This window comes from Pseudonaja textilis, chromosome 2 (assembly GCF_049901715.1).
Source record: "Pseudonaja textilis isolate UNSWEBS1 chromosome 2, rPseTex1.2, whole genome shotgun sequence".
NCBI lineage: Eukaryota > Metazoa > Chordata > Lepidosauria > Squamata > Elapidae > Pseudonaja > Pseudonaja textilis.
Window position 1 is genome coordinate 170,896,755 of NC_141991.1, and position 19,221 is coordinate 170,915,975.

Consider the following 19,221-nt stretch of genomic DNA (forward strand, 5'->3'; position numbering starts at 1 on the left):
TGGTCATCCCGACCTCGCTGCGTACCCGAGTTCTGGAAGCGCTGCACGAGGGACACCCTGGCATCGTGAGAATGAAGGCATTAGCACGCAGCTACGTGTGGTGGCCGGGTCTCGATGAGGACGTTGTCAATTGGGTAAGTTCCTGCAGCATTTGCCAGGAATCCCGTCCTGCTCCCCCCATTGCCACCCCTACTAGATGGGAAAGCGCCAGCGCTCCTTGGTCCAGAATTCACATCGACCTGGCCAGCCCCTTGCATGGGAAGATGTTCCTAGTGGTCGTGGACACCTATTCTAAATGGATTGACGTAGCACAGCTATCCACGACCACCACACTAGCAATCACCAACGTATTAACACGCCTGTTCGTAACGCACGGGCTACCCGACGCCATTGTCTCCGACAATGGCCCACAGTTCGCATCGACCGAGTTCAGCCGTTTCGTGGCCAACCTGGGCATCCGCCACATTTTCACAGCCCCATTTCATCCTGCCAGTAACGGATTGGCTGAAAGGGCCGTCAGGACCACTAAAGAAGCCCTGGCTAGGTTCAGCAGGGATGACTGGCACCACAAACTCTCGCGGTTCCTGATGAGCCAGCACTCAACTCCTTGCTCAGCCACCAATAAGTCCCCAGCCGAACTCCTGATGGGCAGGCGCCTGAGGACTGTATTGGACAGACTCCACCCACAATATTGCCCTGACTCTCCCCTCGCTTCCACATCGGGGGTTAGACATTTTATCTTACAGGAGCCAGTATTCGCGAGGAACTTCGCTGGAGACCCCCTGTGGATCCCGGGCGAGATCGTAGCCATCACCGGACCGCGGTCGTATCGGGTCAGACTAGAGGATGGCCGCGTCTGGAGAAGGCACATAGACCAACTGCGGAGGCGCCTCAGCACCCTCGCCAGCAGGGATCCAGAGTCACACGATGAAGGGGGACCTCATCAGCAGCCCCACATCCACATCATGCCCGGTGACCAGTTCACACCAACAGCCGATCCCGAAAGCCCGAACACGGACAGCGGCACCCAGACGGCTGACCAACCCGATCCTGTCTACGGGAGCGCATCCCCAGAGACCAACCCTACGAGCCCCGGGCATGCCCGAACCGAGGGGCATACTGATGACACCTTGCCGGCTCTGCCTTCCCAGGCAGACCCCGAACGGACAGACAGTGTTCCAGAGCTGCGCCGTTCCGGGCGCCAACATAAACCTCCGGCCTACCTCAGAGACTATGCGTGTTCGCATCTGGGGGGAAGGGGTGTTATGTCCTGAGAACTCTAGGAGTTCTCACTCAGGTCCACTCACTTTGCGTGGGCGTTCTTCCCTTCACCCATTGGTTGGTTCTCCCCAGCAGCCAGCTATAAAAGCAGGCTGCGGGGTCCCACCAGTTGCTGATTGCTGCGAGCCAGTTCCAGGCGTGGCAAGCACGGTCAGCCCTTTATTGTTTCAATAAAGTATTCGTTGCATTCATGCTCTGGTTCAGCCTCTCTTTTCCCAAACTTAACACAAGAGTTTTGCACCAACTTTTGTATTTAGAAGGCATGCTGCTCAGGGGTGGGATTCAAATTTTAACACCAGTTCTGTGGGCATGGCTTAGGTGGTGGGCGTGGATTGGTGGTCATGTGACTGGCTGGGCATGGCCAACTCAACATCACTTACATCAAGCCACGCATCTCCTCGCCTGGCCTCTCATGACTGTGGGGATGCTGCAACAGTCGTAAGTGTGAAAAATGATCATAAGTCACTTTTTTCAGTGCCATTGTAACTTTAAATGGTCACTCCACACAAGCAAAGTACCAGCAAAGGAGGGGAAAAAACTCCAAAGAAGTTCCAGAGACAGGAAGTCTAGTCCTGCCAAGAATGTAATAAGGGTTAATGGAGAGGCAATTTCTGTAAGCAACACCAGAATGTTTCCTTCCTGCCTTCCTTACAGGATTAGGCCAGTAATTTCTTCTAACAACCAGTTCCCCAAACTGCTTAGAATGTTAACAACCGGTTCCAGCGAATAGGTGCGAACTGGTAGAATCCCACCCCTGATGCTGCCTCAGATCCTGGAAATAGCATTTATTAATCAAGACTTTGCAGTCAGTAATCCTTTCTCATTGTTCAAGCTGGGTTTTTTTTAGCATGTCTTTTATTATTTTACTATTTTATAGTATGATCTTTTATAGTATTTTAAAGTCTGGTTTACTCAACCAGTCTTCCATTCTATATTAAATGTAAGCCTGTCCCTTATACTATAATTCTCATTACTCCCTATTTTTTTGAAAACCAAAATGCTAAAAGGTACAAGCAGGGAATCTTGTTTTATATGTTATTTCTTTTTTAATAGTGGCAAATGTGGGAGAGAAGACTTGTGAGCCCACCATTAAATTTAAAAAAAATTGTGTGACCAGAGAATAAGAATTTATTAAAGACGTCTGCCGTCCAACTCTCAGCAACTCCTGGCACCTCACAAATCAGACAAAGAAATTACAATAAAATCAATAAAACGTAAAAAAATAAAGATAAATGATGACAAGTGCAGTGAAGCAAGAGGTCTAATTTCCCCTCCCCGAAGGCCTGGGTGATGAGTCAGGCCTTCTTAGCATTTCTAAACAATAGCAGAGTGGGGGTCATCCAGATCCCTGGGGGAACCTGGAGCACGCCAACCCTGCAGGATCAAATTGGCCAGGCAGATGTTATGGGAGACAGGCGGTCCCTCAAGTAGCCAGGCTCTCTCTCATGTAATAATTCAATTTGCCAGCTGCTCTCTGCATGGCTCCCCAAGTCTTGTTATCTTGTTAAGATTTCCATCTTTGCTATTCAAAGAAGCCGCCTTAAAGCAAAGCTGAAGTTGTACTCAGAAGCAACATGAGAATCCTAAAACTAACAAGATAGAAGCAACATTGAATGAACTACAGAGAGGAGCTAGCACAGACATTTATTAAACTTATATGCCTGACAAATTACAATCCTGTACATCACCCAAACACAGGTATTTATTATTTATTGGAAAGACTGCCAGTCTTCCTTTGAATCTGTCGAGCTGATTTGATCTTTTAAGCTTGGTGCTCTGAGCAACTTCTATCAGGACCCTGGAAGTACACCTTCTCTGGGGCAGCATCTGCTCTTTGGAAAGAGGTCCTTCCCCCCAAGATCTGGATGATGTCCCTTCCCCTCCCCTCAAGCTGCTGATGTTTCAAAGGGCTTTGAAACGCTGGCTCTTCCCCGGCCTTCAAAGAGAGTAACTGAATGTCCCTTTTGGTATTGTGGATTGTTTTCCTTCCTTCTGGTCTGGTTTGCTTTGCCGTTGTTTACTCCTACTTTTGTCTGTTTTTCTTCTTTGTAATTTTTACTTTATAAATCACCAGGGTCAGGCATTGTATAAATTCAATAAATTATTATTATTTATTTATAGACACGAATAACAACAGTAACAACAAAAAAGCTTTATGTGTCTTGATAGTTTTCTTCCTCTATATCCTTCTGGGTTCCTCTCTGCAAGAAAATGTATGAAATCAAAAATCCTATATACATTAACTTGTGTAAGCATCACATGGTTGATTCAGCTTTGTAAATCTTTCATCATGGTCCCAAATACAGCAGTACCGGCAGTGATGGGCATGACTCAGAATACTCATGTTGTCAGCCTTACTAGGCAGACCAGACCATTAGAGAAGCTAATTCTAATTTATTGTAAAGCTGCATTAACAGAATGTAGTCTGAAAATACAAATCTCCTGCCATCTCCTTTACAGCCAAAGAAACTAGGGAGGATTCCTTCTGAGCCTCTTGCCCTGCCCACTATTCAGCTGTGGGCTATGCTCTACCTTAGTGGTCCCTCAGCTCCTGGGCTATGGTCTACTACCAGGCCGTGGCCTGTTCAGAACCAGGCCCTGTGAGCGGTGGGCTGGCATGCATGTGGGCATTTGCAATTCAACTTGCGTAAGTAGCAGGCCAGCCCACATGCGCACACATGCACAGCTCAACTTGTGCAAGTCGAATGTGCATGCCGGCTTGTTACTCGTGCAAGTTGACCTACAGCTCCTCTTTTCCCCCACCTGGCAGCCAATCCACAAAGGTTAGGGACCGCTGCTCTACCTTATCTGGCCATACTTTAGGCAGCATCGCTTCATGCCGTCTCTCTCCCAAGGTCTTTCCCACATACCTTTCTACATGTAAAATGTCTGCTCTTCAGTTGCCCTGCTGCCAATTTGCTTCAATGAGCAATTCATAATGGTGGGGGTTACCTGTAAAGCCCTATATGATAGAGGGCACATTTAGATGTAAGATCCCCTCTCTCCCTTGGGTCCTGCCCCCCCCTCCAATTCAAGCTAACAAAGTTGGCACGGTCCTGGTTCTTTCAATTAAATAATATCATCCATCAAGATCCAGGAAGTGCATCTTCTCGGTTGCATTGCCCGTCCTCTGGAATGAAGTGTCCCCAAGATCCAGATTCACCCACCCTATTGGCATTCCAGGGTGCCATTAAAAAAAGGGGCTGTTCTTCAGGAACCCTTCCACTGGATGCAAAATGCCTCTGGGATTTTTGGAGTATCTGTTGGATTGCCATCTTATTCTTGTCTTCCTTCTGTTCAAATTTGCTTTTGCTGTTTGTTGTGTTTTATTTTATAATTATCTGATATATTGTGAACCACCTACAGTTTGGAGTCAGGCAGCATCGAATAAACAAATAAACAAAAGCTCACATAAAACAGCATTTAGGCTACTAGGGTTGTTCTTGAAAAAGCTATAGGGATTTGAATTTGGTTGGTATTTGGATAGGAGACTACCAAGAAATCTAACAGCTGTAGGCTAGATTGAGAAGGTAAAAGAACAGCCTGGGAGATGGCAATGGCAAAGCATTTCTATATTGTTGCTCAGAAAATTGCATAACCTTCCTGTATAGTACACAGTACAGGTAGTCTTCAACTTATGACCATAATTGAGCCCAAAATTTCTGTTGTTAAGTGAGACATTTGTTTAGTGAGCGTTGCCCCATTTTATGACCTTTCTTGCCTCAGTTGTTAAGTCAATCACTGCAATTTATAATTTAGCAACCTGGTGGTTAAGCAATTCTGCTTTCCCATTTACTTTGCTCATTGGACGGTAGCAGGTGACCACATGACCTTGGAATGCAGCAAAGGATATAAATTCTGAACCAATTGCCCAGCATCCGAGTTTTGATCATGTGACCATGGGGATGCTGCAAAGGTCATAACTATGAAAAATGGTCATCAGTCACTTTTTTCAGTGCTGTTGTAACTTTGAATGGTCACCAAATGAACTGTTGTAAGTCGAGGACTATCTGTATAGCTGTGTTAATGACACTTAGCCGTTTGAAAATGAAAGGGAATTCTGGGAGTTGAAGTCCACACATCTCAGAGTAACTAAGGTTCAGAAACACTTGTATATACAGTAGGAACAGAACTTTATACAAGGGAGTCTTTATCTTTTACAATTTGATGAAATTATATTAAAATAAACAAATTCAAGAGTTTTCCCCTCTCACCTTAATTTAAAAAATTATATATCCATTCCTACAGAAGTTTCAGTCTCTTGTCTAAAGAGCAAAAGAGAGCTGAGAGCAATTCCCTCAAGATTTTTTTTTTTAATAATCAGTGACAAGCGGACCATTAGCTGCAAATCCCAGGCATAAATTAAAATAGCATGATATATGCTGCTTGTTTAAATTCAGTTTTATATTCCAGACTTTCGTTCTCCATTCTTCACATATATGGGCCCCAATTTTGTAAGGAAATTTATATAATGATTTGTATTACTGAATGAAGATTGATATGAATTTGTTTTATAGCTGTGGTACTATTACTTTCAAACAGTATTACTTCTTGTCAAGCAAACTTATCTTCCTGGATATCCCTTTGTGATTCTAAACACATTGTCAATGAAATAAAAATATCACCACTGTACAATTACCACCCTACTGTGTGAACGTAGCTGAAAGCATTTATTTGTATATGGGCCAATTCTTCATATTATTCTTTTCAAGCCAGGCATAAAAGGAACAAGTTTTATCTAACATTTTAATAAAAGAACTTAGAATTAGAATTCTTTTATTGGCCAAGTGTGATTGGACACACAAGGAATTTGTCTTGGTGCAAATGCTCTCTGTATACATAAAAGAAAAGATACATTCATCAAGAATCATAAGGTACAACACTTAATAATAGTCATATGGATGTAAAACTTCATATGGATCTTATAATTAGTTTTCTTTGTAGAAGCCAATCTATACAATGTTAAATTCAATTACTCCTAAAAGATGTTATTTTAAAAAGATTAACCATTTAATATTTAATAATATATATTTAATATAACCTGACATTTCAAAATCTGCATTGCTGTATACTAATTGCTGCAAGATAAATTTTGCACAGTAATAATACAAAATGAAGAACAACTGTAAATTATAATTATAGTCTACTTTTATACTGGCCTTTACAGCTATTATTTATTCAATTTATTATATAGCCACCCATCTCATCTTATTGTCTCATCTTTAGTTTTATTACCATAAAATAAATAAAATACATAATGGGGAAAAGAAAATAAATGTGGGGAACATTGTCCCTACAACCTTCACAATGAGGAAGCAACATGGCCTTTTCTTATGTTCACATATTGAACTGGAACATGTTATCAAAGAAACTGCCAGACTACAGTATATTACAGATTCTTCTTCTGTTTAAGATTTGTACAGTAAATACTGCTAAAGATCAGCATTCTCAGGAAAATCCAGATGGCCCCAATCCTACTGTTATTTTATGTTTGGAAGACCTGGCTGTTTCTCCAGATGTTTGGGCTAGAATGTTAGGCTAACCCAGGTGTGGCTGATGTGTTTTTATGGGTTATTTATTTATTAAATTTATTGGACACCCATCTTATCATAGGGAAACTCTATTATTTTAATTCTTCAGTTTTAACCTTTGTACCCAGAGTCACTAGTATGAGGTTGCCAGCCATATAAATTATTTAAGTAAATAAATAAAGTGATACAATATTACAAGATACTTTGTTTTCATTACCTCCACCTCTTTCTTGCTATTCCCCCCCCCCCTTAAATTTAACAAAATGCCCTTAGGCCATTCACCTTATCTGCTCCATTCACAGAACAAAGCTGTTATATTCCAATGGCTGATGCCCACTCTTTTCTTGACACAGGTTTTGGGAAGAAACCAAATATATTTGACACTTACTTGATACTACTAAAAACAGAAATAGTGAGTTTATTTCTGGATTCTGTTTGCTGAACAGACCTAAAAATAGCCTCCTATGATTTTTCCAGTTACAATTTGAGAATCGTATTTACATTATACATTTGAAAAGCCGGCAGCAAATATGCAATCTGTCGTATCGGCTGATACGAACAAAAGACGCGAGGCAGTGACTTGAGTTCAGCTCATTTATTAAGGGAAAACACAAGTGGAGTGAGTGGGGAAAAGCCGCGGCTTAAATGGATCTGGCGCCGGGCGCTGCGGCCAATGACAGCCGTTCGAATCGCCCGCGATCGGCTCGGCCAATCGCGGTCGATTCCGAACGGCCAATCAGTGCCGCGCGCTCGACCAATCCGGTGGCTGCGCGCCTTGACCAATCCGGGTTGCCGGGTTTCAAGAATGGAAATGTCCATACAGAACACAATCATTGGGCTACATTAACAATCCCTCGTTTCAGTAAAAAAATGTGATTAAAAATGCAGTGGATAGATATAAATATAATTAAATAATACTCTGATTTAAAATAATGGCAAAGTTACAGTGACATTTGGCAATCCATGCTTTATGACTGATTCAAATGAAATATTACAGTGAGGATTATGCTAACAGGTAAATTAACCAATTTCATGACACAAATGTATAATCCTTTATAAAATGTCCTAAATATATGTAAAAAAAATAAAGAGGTAATAGCAGTAGAACCTGAGCAAAACAATTAAAAGTGTGATCCATTTAAGGATTTAGTATTAGGTATTTTGTCATATTTATACTGGCTGTCTCTTCCAAAATCCAGTGCCCAGATATCATTGGACTATAATTTCCATTATGCTTACTCAGCATGGTTATAGATAAGGGATTTTATAATGTAACTTCTGTGGTGACAGGATTGTCTTATCAGCCTTTTCCAGGCTAAAATAATCCCCATTATGACAGTATTTAAAGAACTCCAGGACTTACTAATCAAAACAGTGAAATACAGGCAGAAGAATATAGTTATGCAGTTTTTAATATTCATTGCTAAGGGTGACCAGATTCACTTAAATTTATTTTTAATATTGTTTTAGTATAGCTATTAGATGCATTTTCCTCAAGAAAAAAAATACACCATTACTAGAGGCACAGAAATGTAGTCCCATTACGTATTTTTTTTAACCATTATATTTCCCATTGGCTGAACAACATGAGCAGTTTGCCACTTTTGAAGAAATGGAACCGTTTAAGATTGAATTTTCTTGAGCCTTAGTTCACTCGTCACTGAATATAAATTTTAAAGCTTCTTAGTGAGTTTTCCTTCAGCTAAAGCTGAATATAAATTTAAGCATCCTTTTTCACACTTACATGTGACCTGTTTGGTGTCACCTTAGCATGTTGTATGAATCCAATCACTGTTGGACACTTTACACACTTCTAATGGGTGGATTAAATGAAGGCTTCATTTAAGGTGAGAATCCATAACAACTTCCTATAAGTTGTTAAATGAGCCAAAGAGTTTTATTCTTTGGCTGTTTATGCCAAAGAAAAACTTCTGTTCGGTACAATACCCTTCCATCAAAGTAAACAGAAGATGAAAACATCCTAATCTTCGGGACTAACTGACAGTTATCATAACATGATAGTTATCTTAGTAACTCAGTAATATATATCAGTTGAGACACTATGATTCAAGTAATCACAGTAATTTGTGATTACTTAAATCACAGTTTCTCAGTAGATCTACATTATTGAGTTCAGAGTATACCTTAAACTGTGTTTCTCAATTTTGGCAACTCTTAAGATGTACAGACTTCAACTCCCAGAATTCCCCAGCCAGTATGCTGACTTCTGGATTCTGGGAATTGAAGTCCACATTCTTTGATTGATTGTGCCCAAAGTTGAGAAGTATTGCACTGACCCCATCAAAAAATGGGCATCATACATTTGTCCAAACCCCACCTGTCCAAAGCTGGCTGTGAACCCAGCCTTGTCATCACCGGAAAAATTAGGTAAATAAAGAAATCTGCTGCTTTGAAGCAGCAACAGTAGATGAAAGTCTGTAAGAGATCCAAGGGTCTTCAAACTTGGCAAGTTTAAGACTTGTGGACTTCAACTCCCAGAATTCCTGAGCTAACATGACTGGAGGAGGAATTCTGGGAGTTGGTCCACAAGTCTTAAAGCTGTCAAGTTTGAAGACTCCTGATCCAAGTTATAGTTGTCCCAAAGATGCTTTTTCAGGAGGCAGCCGGTCTAAGAAAGAAGTTTTTTTCTTTGAAGACCTTTTGCTTCTCCTCCAGAAGCTTCTTCAGTTCTGACAGCATAGTGGGGAATGGAAGGGTTTATATTCTTTGCAGGCAGCTGGTAATTTGCATTCTTTTAGAGCAAGGGTCTTCAAACCTGGCAAGTTTAAGACTTGTGGACTTCAACTCCCAGAATTCCTGAGCTAACATGACTGGAGGAGGAATTCTGGGAGTTGAAGTCCACAAGTCTTAAAGCAGTGAAGTTTGAAGACCCCTGTTTTCGAGGCTCATTGAAGCATTTGGAGGTTTATCTGTGTCTTCAGGGTCACCTGAATTGCACCTTTGGGACAACAGCAGATGCGTTCCCATGTTTCTTAATAGCAGCGGGGCAAACAGAGGCGGGGGGAGGGGGAACCTCATTCGTCTCAGTAGACAAGCATATAGCAGCGCGAGTTAAAAGAGATTTCGGACGTGTGAAAGCAAAGCGAAAGGGCGACCTAAAGGCGCAACAACGAAGTGCCTGCGTTTCCCGCTGCTGGGAAGAGTCGTCTCGGGATACGCCAGCCCGCCAAGACTTGGTTTTGGTCCCCTAAGGCCTCCGTAAACGAAAGAGGAGGCAGTGTGGTGCCCTCTCGTCCTTCAACGTGGGCTCTGGGCGCTTGCAGATTTCCTTACCATGTTGGGTCTCCGCGTGGGCTCCGTCGTTGGCCGCTTCCTCAGGCGAGCAACAGCGGCAGAGCCTTTCCACGCCCAGGTAAATGGCCTGGGAAACCCACCTGTCCCTTTCTTCCAGGCTGCGGATGGTTAGGTCCCTGCTCCGGGTTGTTACGTGTTTCCATAGGGGACTTGCTATTTCGGGCTGGGCTGGAGAGGGGGCTACTGGTGGGAGCGCACCCCACTCCGTACAACCCCCTCCCCCAATTCCCCCTTTGCTAAAATGCTGGCGTCTCCAACCTTGGCAACTTTAAGCCTGGCAGACTTCAACTCCCAGAATTCCCCAGCCAGTTTGCAAGTTGGCTGGGGAATTCTGGGAGTTGAAGTCCACCAGGCTTAAAGTTGCCAAGGTTGGAGACCCCTGCAATAAGATACAGCCTTTAAAATATGCTGGGATTTGATGTGATTTCAGTTAAGACCCTCTTAGAAGGAAGATAAAAAACCTACAATTCTTATGTTCGGTTTCTCCTAAACGGGTGGGGTGCCTTTGCCTCCCTTTGGCTATTGCTCTAAACGCTGCTGGTCCGGCTTCCTTCCAAAATGTGAAGCTACTCGCCCCCCAGAAAATTGCCCAGCAAGCAGGTGGCAGCACCTAGTAGCCGGATCGCGAGTGACCTCAGAAGCGTTGAGCCTGGAAGAGGGCAATGGCAAACAGCTTCCATTGTATATAATACAGTATTTGGTATACTGGCAGTCCTCGACTTATGACCCCAATTGAGCCCCAAATTTCTGTTGCTAAGTGAGAAGTGAGTTTTACCCCATTTTACGACCTTTTTTGCCACAGTTGTTAAGTGTCTCACTGGAGTTGATCAGTCAGTAACACGATAGGTAGGTGAAGGTTGCAAAAGGGGATCACATGACGTTGGGACCCAGCAACTGTCATGAGTATGAGTCAGTTGCCAAGCCAAGTCTGAAGTGTTTGAATGTTGATCATTTGATCGTGGGGATTCTAAAAGGTTGTAAATGTGAAAAACTGTCATAAGTCACTTTTTTTCAGGGCTGTTGTAACTTTAAACGGTCACTAAATGAACTGTTGTAAGTCGAGGACTACCTGTAATATGATTCCATATGATAATACCCTCTTGATTCCTTCCTGCTTTCCTCTTTTTACCTACCTCTGTATCTGTCTGCTTCCCAGATTTCACTAGGAGTCAAGCCCACTTGGAAGGAGATTTTAATTTTACAATGTGCTTCCTGTTCTGAAGCTTAGATACCATTTCATTTCATTTGTCCCAAGTCAAAACTAATAGGTTCATCAGGAATATTTTCTGAATATTCGGGTTTTTTAGAGCATCAATAAATGTACTATGAATGTATCACAGTTCAAATAATGTTTCTTTAAAAGAACAGTGTTTGGCACTATGGAAAAAGCCATATCACATTTCTGTATCGTTGCCAAGAAAACAAACGGGCATATCATGGAATTATCAGAAATCGAGCTCAATTAGACAGAAATCATGATGAAAAAACGGCTTGCTGATTGAAGGATAATTGGGAAATGAACTCTTTGGAACATATAAGTAGAAGCTGACAGTGTATAAAGAGAAATGAAGCAGTTTGGGTGCATTATTCTGAAGGGTTCTCTGTATAGAGCTGTATAACAAATCAAATGTGTGTGCTTCTGCTATCATTATTTTTGCAAGTTAAGTAAACTTACATGAATGTTACAGAGACAGGGTCTAATATAAGAGAGAAAAACAAAATATGGAAATTCTGGAAGAAATAAATAATCATCAATAAATTACAAGTATGAATCTGATTCCATTTTCACTTTTTCACTGGATGGCCCATTTTTACTGAATCAGTTTTTCTCCTGAGAGAGGCATATGATACTGTTTCTCCCCACGCTGTAAAAAAGCATCATTTGAATTTTACTCTTCTCCCTGCTGCAAATGGACAAGTTTTAGTAGTATATTTCTAATATAGTTTTCTTCTCTTCAGATGACTTTACCAATCCTAGACAATTTCAGATAAAATATCATAAAGTCGTCAGTAGCATTGGAGGTTTGGTACTATTATGGCACAGCAAATGCATTTTTCTGTAACATGTCATTTAGGTTTTATGCTTATGCTATGTTGAAAAAACAAATTCTTCTTATATGCTGTATGTGTAGGGATATCCAGCTGCATCACTGTTATCTTTTGTTACAAGAGATCTTAATGTCAATGTCTAAATTTTGTTTAGGATTATGAGTATTTGTTTACTTTGTAATTTACCATTAATCTCTAGTGATTTCTCCTTAAACATAATATTTTTACCGACTGAACATTTTTATTGACATGTTGGAAATTTAAAAAGACAGATGCTGGATCAAAATACAGGTAGTCCTTGACAATAGAGGCCAAAATTGTTGTTAAGGGAGACGTTGTACGACCTTTCTTACCTAGTTGTTAAGTGAATCAGGGCAATTGATAAGTTAGTAACCCGGTTGTTAAGTGAATCTGGCTTCCGCATTGACTTTGCTTGTCAAAAGTTTGTAAAAGGTATCACGTGACCTTGGGACACAGCAATGGTCGTAAGTATGAACCATTTGCCAAGCGTCTGAATTTTGATCACATGATCATGGGGATGCTGGAAATGTACTAACTCTGAAAAATGGTCATAGGTCACTTTTTTCAGTGGTGTTGTAACTTTGAATGGCCACCAAGCAAACTGTTTTAAGTCGAGGACTACTTGTAAAACAAATCTCTGCAACGTTAGTGGTACATTTTGAGTTTCATAATATGAAAGAGATGTAAAAAAAATGGAAAGAGTTTTGATTGAACTGAGATTTCAAATATATGTATGTATTAATTTCTAGGCATCTTTGAAGAAATGCTATCTCGGAAAAACACAGCACTTCTGTCTGGGGCTTGAAGTGTACGGCTTGGAAAACATTTTATGAACTAACGCCAGAGATGAGCACTGGTGCATGAAGCTATGAAAAATGCACTGTCGGTTCCTAAGTGAAACGAATTATTACCATAGATTGCTGACATGCACATCTTTTGGTGTGCTTCTAGTTATTGATTTGCACACTAGTTTCTAAACTATGTTAGAAATCATGCACTTCCTTGGAAGATATCAGTGTTTTTTCTGTTGAAAAATTAGTAAAGGAGGAAAACATTTGCGAAAGACAGTGCCACAAATCTCAATATTCTTGGTCCTGTATGGTCAGAATATTGTTATTATTTATTCAGGCTTCTATCCCACCCCAGTCCAAAGAATATTGGATGTATGCCTATTTTATAAAATCAAGCAGTTGTAGATTCTCAAGTAAAGTGATGTAGAAAGAACTTCTATTTATAGGGTATGTGAAATGTGTTGATTTCTTTAGCTGCCAATTGTCTAACTTCACAAAAAGTTAAACTGTAATACAGTTTGATTTGGGTTTATCGTGTTGCATTTACCACACTATAATCCTTAGTCTGTAATCCATAGTTTATGGATACTGTGATGTATATAATGGCATCAAGGTTGACTCAACCTTCCATCCTTCCGAGGTCAGTAAAATGAGGACCCAGATTATTGGGGGAAATATGTTGATTCTGTAAACCACTTAGAATCACTCTGTAAAGCGGCTTGATTTTTTTCAAGTCTTCCTGTGAGCTTGGGGGAAAAAAAGAAAAATGTGAGTGCTTTAGGAATAGCTTTGAAGATTCTTAATATGTTTTTAAAAGCTGCTTTGGAGATTTCAAGCTTTTTAAAAAATCCTTAAAGCATCAGCATCTTTTTTTTTTTAGATTTAGGCATAAGCTTGAAAATAAATCAGGTTGTGCTTAATGAAAGATGTGGTGCTTGAATAGAGTCCGAAGCACTCTCTACTTTTGGGAGTGTGTGCATCCTTTGTGAATGTGACACACATATAAGAAAATTTGGAACTAACAATGTCTTCTCCAGAACAATTGAAGGAACTATTGTAACTCACAGTGGTAGACCAAAGTTTCCAGCAGACATTTAATTACAGAATTTCCCCTTGTGAACTTCTGGAGCAGTGGTGGGATTCAAAGATTTTTACCACCGGTTCGGTGGGTGTGGCTTGGTGGGTGCACTTTGCGTGCGTGGACACACTTTCCGTGCGCACGTGCACCAAATGCGCACTTTGCGCAGGCACAGAGGCATTCCAATTCACCTCCTGCAATCCTGCACTCTCCCTGTTGCTCCAGCAGCTGCCGCGCAGCACTCTGCTGTGCCTTGCAAAGCAGCTGTGCTTCAAAATCAGGGAATAAAGGTGAATATGGGAGTCTGGGGAGGCAGGTGGGCCCAACAGCAGAGCGGTGGAGAGAACCAGTTTGGTCTCTGCTGCTCATTGGCTTTACTGGCTTGGCAGAATCGGGCCAAACCGGTAGAATACCACCACCGTTCTGGAGCATTTTTTCATGCATAATACGTCCTCCTTTATAGTGGATTTTGGGAATCTAGGAAGATACAGATCATTAACTGAATGAAATCTCTGTTTTTTTCTTACTTTGTTTCTCCCTGTCTTGAATTTTTCTATAAGTCTTCAAGACAAATGGCACCACATGTGCTAAAGCACTGGAACTGTATTTGCTCTCAGTGAATTACAAGTAGTCCTCAACTTACAACGAACAGTTCAAGGTTACACTGAAAAAAAGTAGCTTATAATTGCTTTTCACACTTACAAGCATTGCAGCATCCCTACAGTCATGTGATCAAAATTCAGACACTTGGAACTGAGTCATATTTATGATAGTTGCAGCATCCCAGAGTCCTGTGATCACCTTTTGCGACCATCTGACAAGCAAAGTCAATGGAGAAGCCAGAATCACTTAACTGTATTACGAACTTAAGAACTGCAGTGATTCACTTAATTGTGGCAAGAAAGGTCGTAAAATGAGGCAAAACTCACTTAACAAATGTCTTACTTAACACCATAAATTTTGAGCTCAATTGTGGTCGTAAGTCGAACATGAATGAAGTTTTAGTATTTTATTTATTAAAATTCCCAGGTAGTATTTCACTGATCAAATAATGTATTCTATGATTACAAACTTGGAAACTATCATTTCCACCAATTATTTTTATGCTTTTGTCTCTTTAAAGCTAAATGTGTTTCAAGATTGTTCACCTTTTGCTACCGGACCCAGACAGGAACTTGGCACTATCTATGAATTTCGCACTTATGACATTAAGCCAGCAAAGACAAAAGAGTTTCTTGAATTGGTCAATAAATCTATTAAGATTCGTACAGTTCACTCACAGATGACTGGATTCTGGACAGCTGAATTTGGGGCAATGAATAAAGCATTTCATATTTGGAAATACGGTATGAATTGCATGGTGGTGTTTCAAAGAGGTTGAATGTGGCTTTTAAAAGTTTGTTAGCAGGTTATATGGTTACCATCCTTGGGTTACAAATAACAAGGTCCAAAAGAGTTTCAGGACCTTTTGGGGTTAATGAAGACAGTTTAGAAGTACTATTTTGTTAAATAAGCAATAGGAAACGTCGAGAGTATTCACCCGTCTGCTTGCTGATGCATATCAAATTGCCTGCCAGTGAGAAAAGTTGGTAATGGACATTTCCATTGCTGCCTGGAAAATTCTGAGGCATCAAGGCTCTATAACTGCTAAAGGAGGCCCAGGTCTCCCTCGCTCATCATCCAGAGTCCCTGTCATTTGCTGAAACCATTTGGAGTTTAATTCACAATTTTCATAAGTATTGGAGATTATGCAACAGTGCATGGCCCAGCAAAACAGCATGTGGGATTCTTGAAGAGAAAATAGGATGGAGCAGACTGTATGTATATTCCAAGGCCACGTTTTAGAAAGTTTTGTTCTCTAATAGTAATATGAAGTTAAAACTTTTTATGAAATGTTAATTTTATTTCTCTATACTTTTGTACGCTTATCATGGAAGCAAATATAACAAGGCTCTAAGAAGTTCAATCTCTCTTTTTCCTTTCACAGATAATTTTGCACACAGAGCAGCTGTGAGGAAATCTGTAGTCAATGATAAAGAATGGCAGGAAAAACTAGGTGAAATTCTTCCACTTCTGGATAAGCAGCATATGGAAATTGCTTATATGGTTCCCTGGTGTAAGTTGGGAACCCCACCAAAAGAAGGCCAGTTCTCTTGCTCCTCAACCTGTTGCACTGATTTTGTAGTCAGTGAATGGAATTTCACAGAAACTCAGAAATTGTTTGAGGAGGTGGTCTAAGGAAGATAGTAATATTGCTGGGTTTGGAATCACACGTATTCACTAAAATTATGGAGCACACCTGATTAATATTCATTAGTTTCTTATGGAGGAATAAAGGGAGGAGCCAAGATTAGCAGCTTCTGAAATAAACTTGCAGAAGTTTATTTCAAGAAGCCGCTTTACCATTTGCAACAGGCCTTACCACTTCTGGTTTAACTTGATACCCCCAAAATGGCTCCCGCAGGCAAAAAAAGTACCTAGTTATGTTACTGAAACCCATAAATCTTACTGAGGTAATAAACTTTAGCTCCTTTTCTTTTTTACAAGCTGTTTCCCCACCCCCACCCCACTTGCCTCTAACCATCCTGTAAAGATATACATATGCCAAAAAAAACCATAAGCGACCTATTTATACTTCTTTCCACAGCAACCAAAACAATACTTCAAAATATTCATTCTTTTAATCTCCTTTTAAAAGGTATCATATTTTCCAAGTCCTTATTTATATTTGTGTATGTGTGTGAGAGAGAAATTACTATGTCTATTCCTTTCTCTTAAAATGATTTCATGCATTGGTAAAATGGGGTTTTTAAAGTGGTCAAATTATATTTAAATCTTTTCTGTTTGAGACAGGCGTAGAATCTGTGGAGTGATGGGCATACCTACACAAATATAATTCTAAATTATGAACTGAAAGTAAATTTAAACCCAAGAAGGCATAGGCAAAAAGTAAAATGAAATTGAATTTAGATCAGTGGTGAAGATGTAGAAATACTGTACTGTAAGAAATGAGTTGCTTGTTTTTGCCTCACTGCCGATAATAACCTGAAAATGATTTTTTTCCTCCTAGGAGTTTATGAGTTGGTGACTTATCAGCTAAAACCAGGTGGACCAGCTTTATGGGGAAATTCATTCAAAGCAGCTATTGATGCACATGTTAGTAAAGGCTACGCAAAACTGATTGGCTTTTTCCACACAGAATATGGATTTCTTAATACAGGTACAGGCTCAAGATTTTTCTTATTTCAAATACAAAATCATGCTCCTATATATATATTTATATTCCTATAATTTATAACTTAACACACGCTCAGATATATGTACAGTATAGCATAGGAACAAGAAAAATGGTATCAGGTGGGCCCAGATTTAGTCATATTTAAAAGATAAAACTTTTGGAACATTATTTTTGTTTTGCCCGTTAAACAAGTTCTGTTCATAGCAAATGGCAATACATCAGTTATATCATTGCACTATTGAAAACAGGATCCCCACTTCTAGCATCATAAGAATATTGTCTAAATATTTGGAGAAAATTCTAGGAGTACAGCTCTCTTACAGCGTGCCAAATTGTTGGTTCGTCTATTTCATGTTTACACTTATTGGCAATGGCTTTCTGAAGTTTTGGAAAAAGTTTACCTACTTTTGGGGAGGAAATGCAAGGACTATACCTGAAATTTTAGAACACAGAACATGGGATACAGTTATTTAACTCTAGAACGGGGTGGCCATCTTTGCAACTTTATGACTATTAAACTTCAGTTCCCCAGTCTTAAAGTTAGCAAGATTGGATATCCCTGATCTAGAACAACACCGTGCCTCTATATCATATCTGATATACTTTATTTTCCATAGCTCTGTGTCTAGTCTTTATAGAATTGTACAGAGGTCTCAGGGCAGAATTTTGTTTATGGACACTGGAACTTGAACATCATAATTTGTCCTATAGATTTGTATGCACGCCTTGTGCTAGTACTGTGTACTTGCTTTTACTTTCACAGTTCATGTGCTTTGGTGGTTTGAGAATCCAGATATCCGGGCAGCTGGGAGGCATATGGCCCATGAAGATGCCAGAGTGGTAGCAGCTGGTAAGATATTACTGTGTATCTTGAAATGTCTATCAAGCTTTTATATATGTTTGAGAGAGTGTATTTTCTCATTTTCAGTTCGGGAGAATATTCAGTTCTTGGAAACCCAACAAAACATGCTCCTGATTCCTGCGTCATTTTCACCTTTGAAATAGTTTTATTCCAGTTGAACGACATCACATAAAAAATTATTTTCTGCAATCGTCATCTGTAGTTTTTTATCCATAAAGGCAGATTGAGGGTAGTTTGAAATAATAATCATTATATGTGGAAAATCATGTTACCTTCTCAAATATTAGATACTTTTCTAATCATCTGCATAAAAATAGATTCAAATTATATGACTTAGTACAGGATATTTGTACTGACTTGTTTAGAACTGAGAATAAAAATATGGGGGATATGTCTAAAATAATTTCATTCTGGTGTTACACTCATATTTAAATATCTTAACTTATAAATAAAACTAAAAACTAATTATAAAATATAATAAACAAACTGCTCAAACTGATGGTGTCACAATATTTAATCAGGAAATCTCATGATTAATAATATATAATGCAGTGAGTTCAAGAAAATGATTATAGCTGAAATGTATTTATTCTTGAATATTTGGTGATGGATCTGAACTTTTTATATTTATCATTGCATGATGATTGAGATTGTTAAATGCAAAATTAAATACATTTTCTGGATTGTGTGTATGCAATTCTATCATTTCCTATCCAGCCCCTTGGCCATTCCACTCATTCTGCTTATGTTATGTATCTCTGCAGGCTTCTTAAATGGCAGATTGTAGATTCCATATATCCCATCCTTTAAACTTCTGAAGGATATGTTCTTCAATCTAAAAAAGTCATCAACACATTGCAGAATTTTGAAATATTGTATATTTTCATGGATTACATAAAATATTTTTCATTCATTTTTTAAAAATTTTATACATCCCAGAACTAATTTTAATTCTTATATCTTTGGTTGAAAACTGAACTTGACTTAATTCTTCCAGTCATCTTTGCTATTATGTGTGCTTTTGTGGGAGTAAACATGCATGGAACTTTTATCTA

At 39.8% G+C, this 19,221-nt stretch overlaps 1 protein-coding gene across 2 annotated transcripts; it reads left to right on the top strand.

The window, feature by feature from the left end:
* Positions 1 to 9,645: 9,645 nt before the first annotated feature.
* On the top strand, positions 9,646 to 18,849 carry LOC113448023 (protein NipSnap homolog 3B-like). 2 transcript variants are annotated; one of them, XM_026718555.2, is made up of 6 exons: positions 9,646 to 10,185; positions 15,190 to 15,412; positions 16,054 to 16,209; positions 17,137 to 17,286; positions 18,068 to 18,154; positions 18,233 to 18,849. In XM_026718555.2, exons 1-6 carry the CDS (start codon positions 10,108 to 10,110, stop codon positions 18,307 to 18,309), a joined length of 771 nt encoding a protein of 256 aa, XP_026574340.1. In that variant the 5' UTR covers positions 9,646 to 10,107; the 3' UTR covers positions 18,310 to 18,849. The 2 variants fall into 2 exon arrangements, with proteins under 2 accessions (XP_026574340.1, XP_087782587.1); XM_087926461.1 differs by having other exon boundaries at positions 9,992 to 10,185; positions 16,054 to 16,122.
* The last annotated feature ends 372 nt before the right edge of the window (positions 18,850 to 19,221 follow it).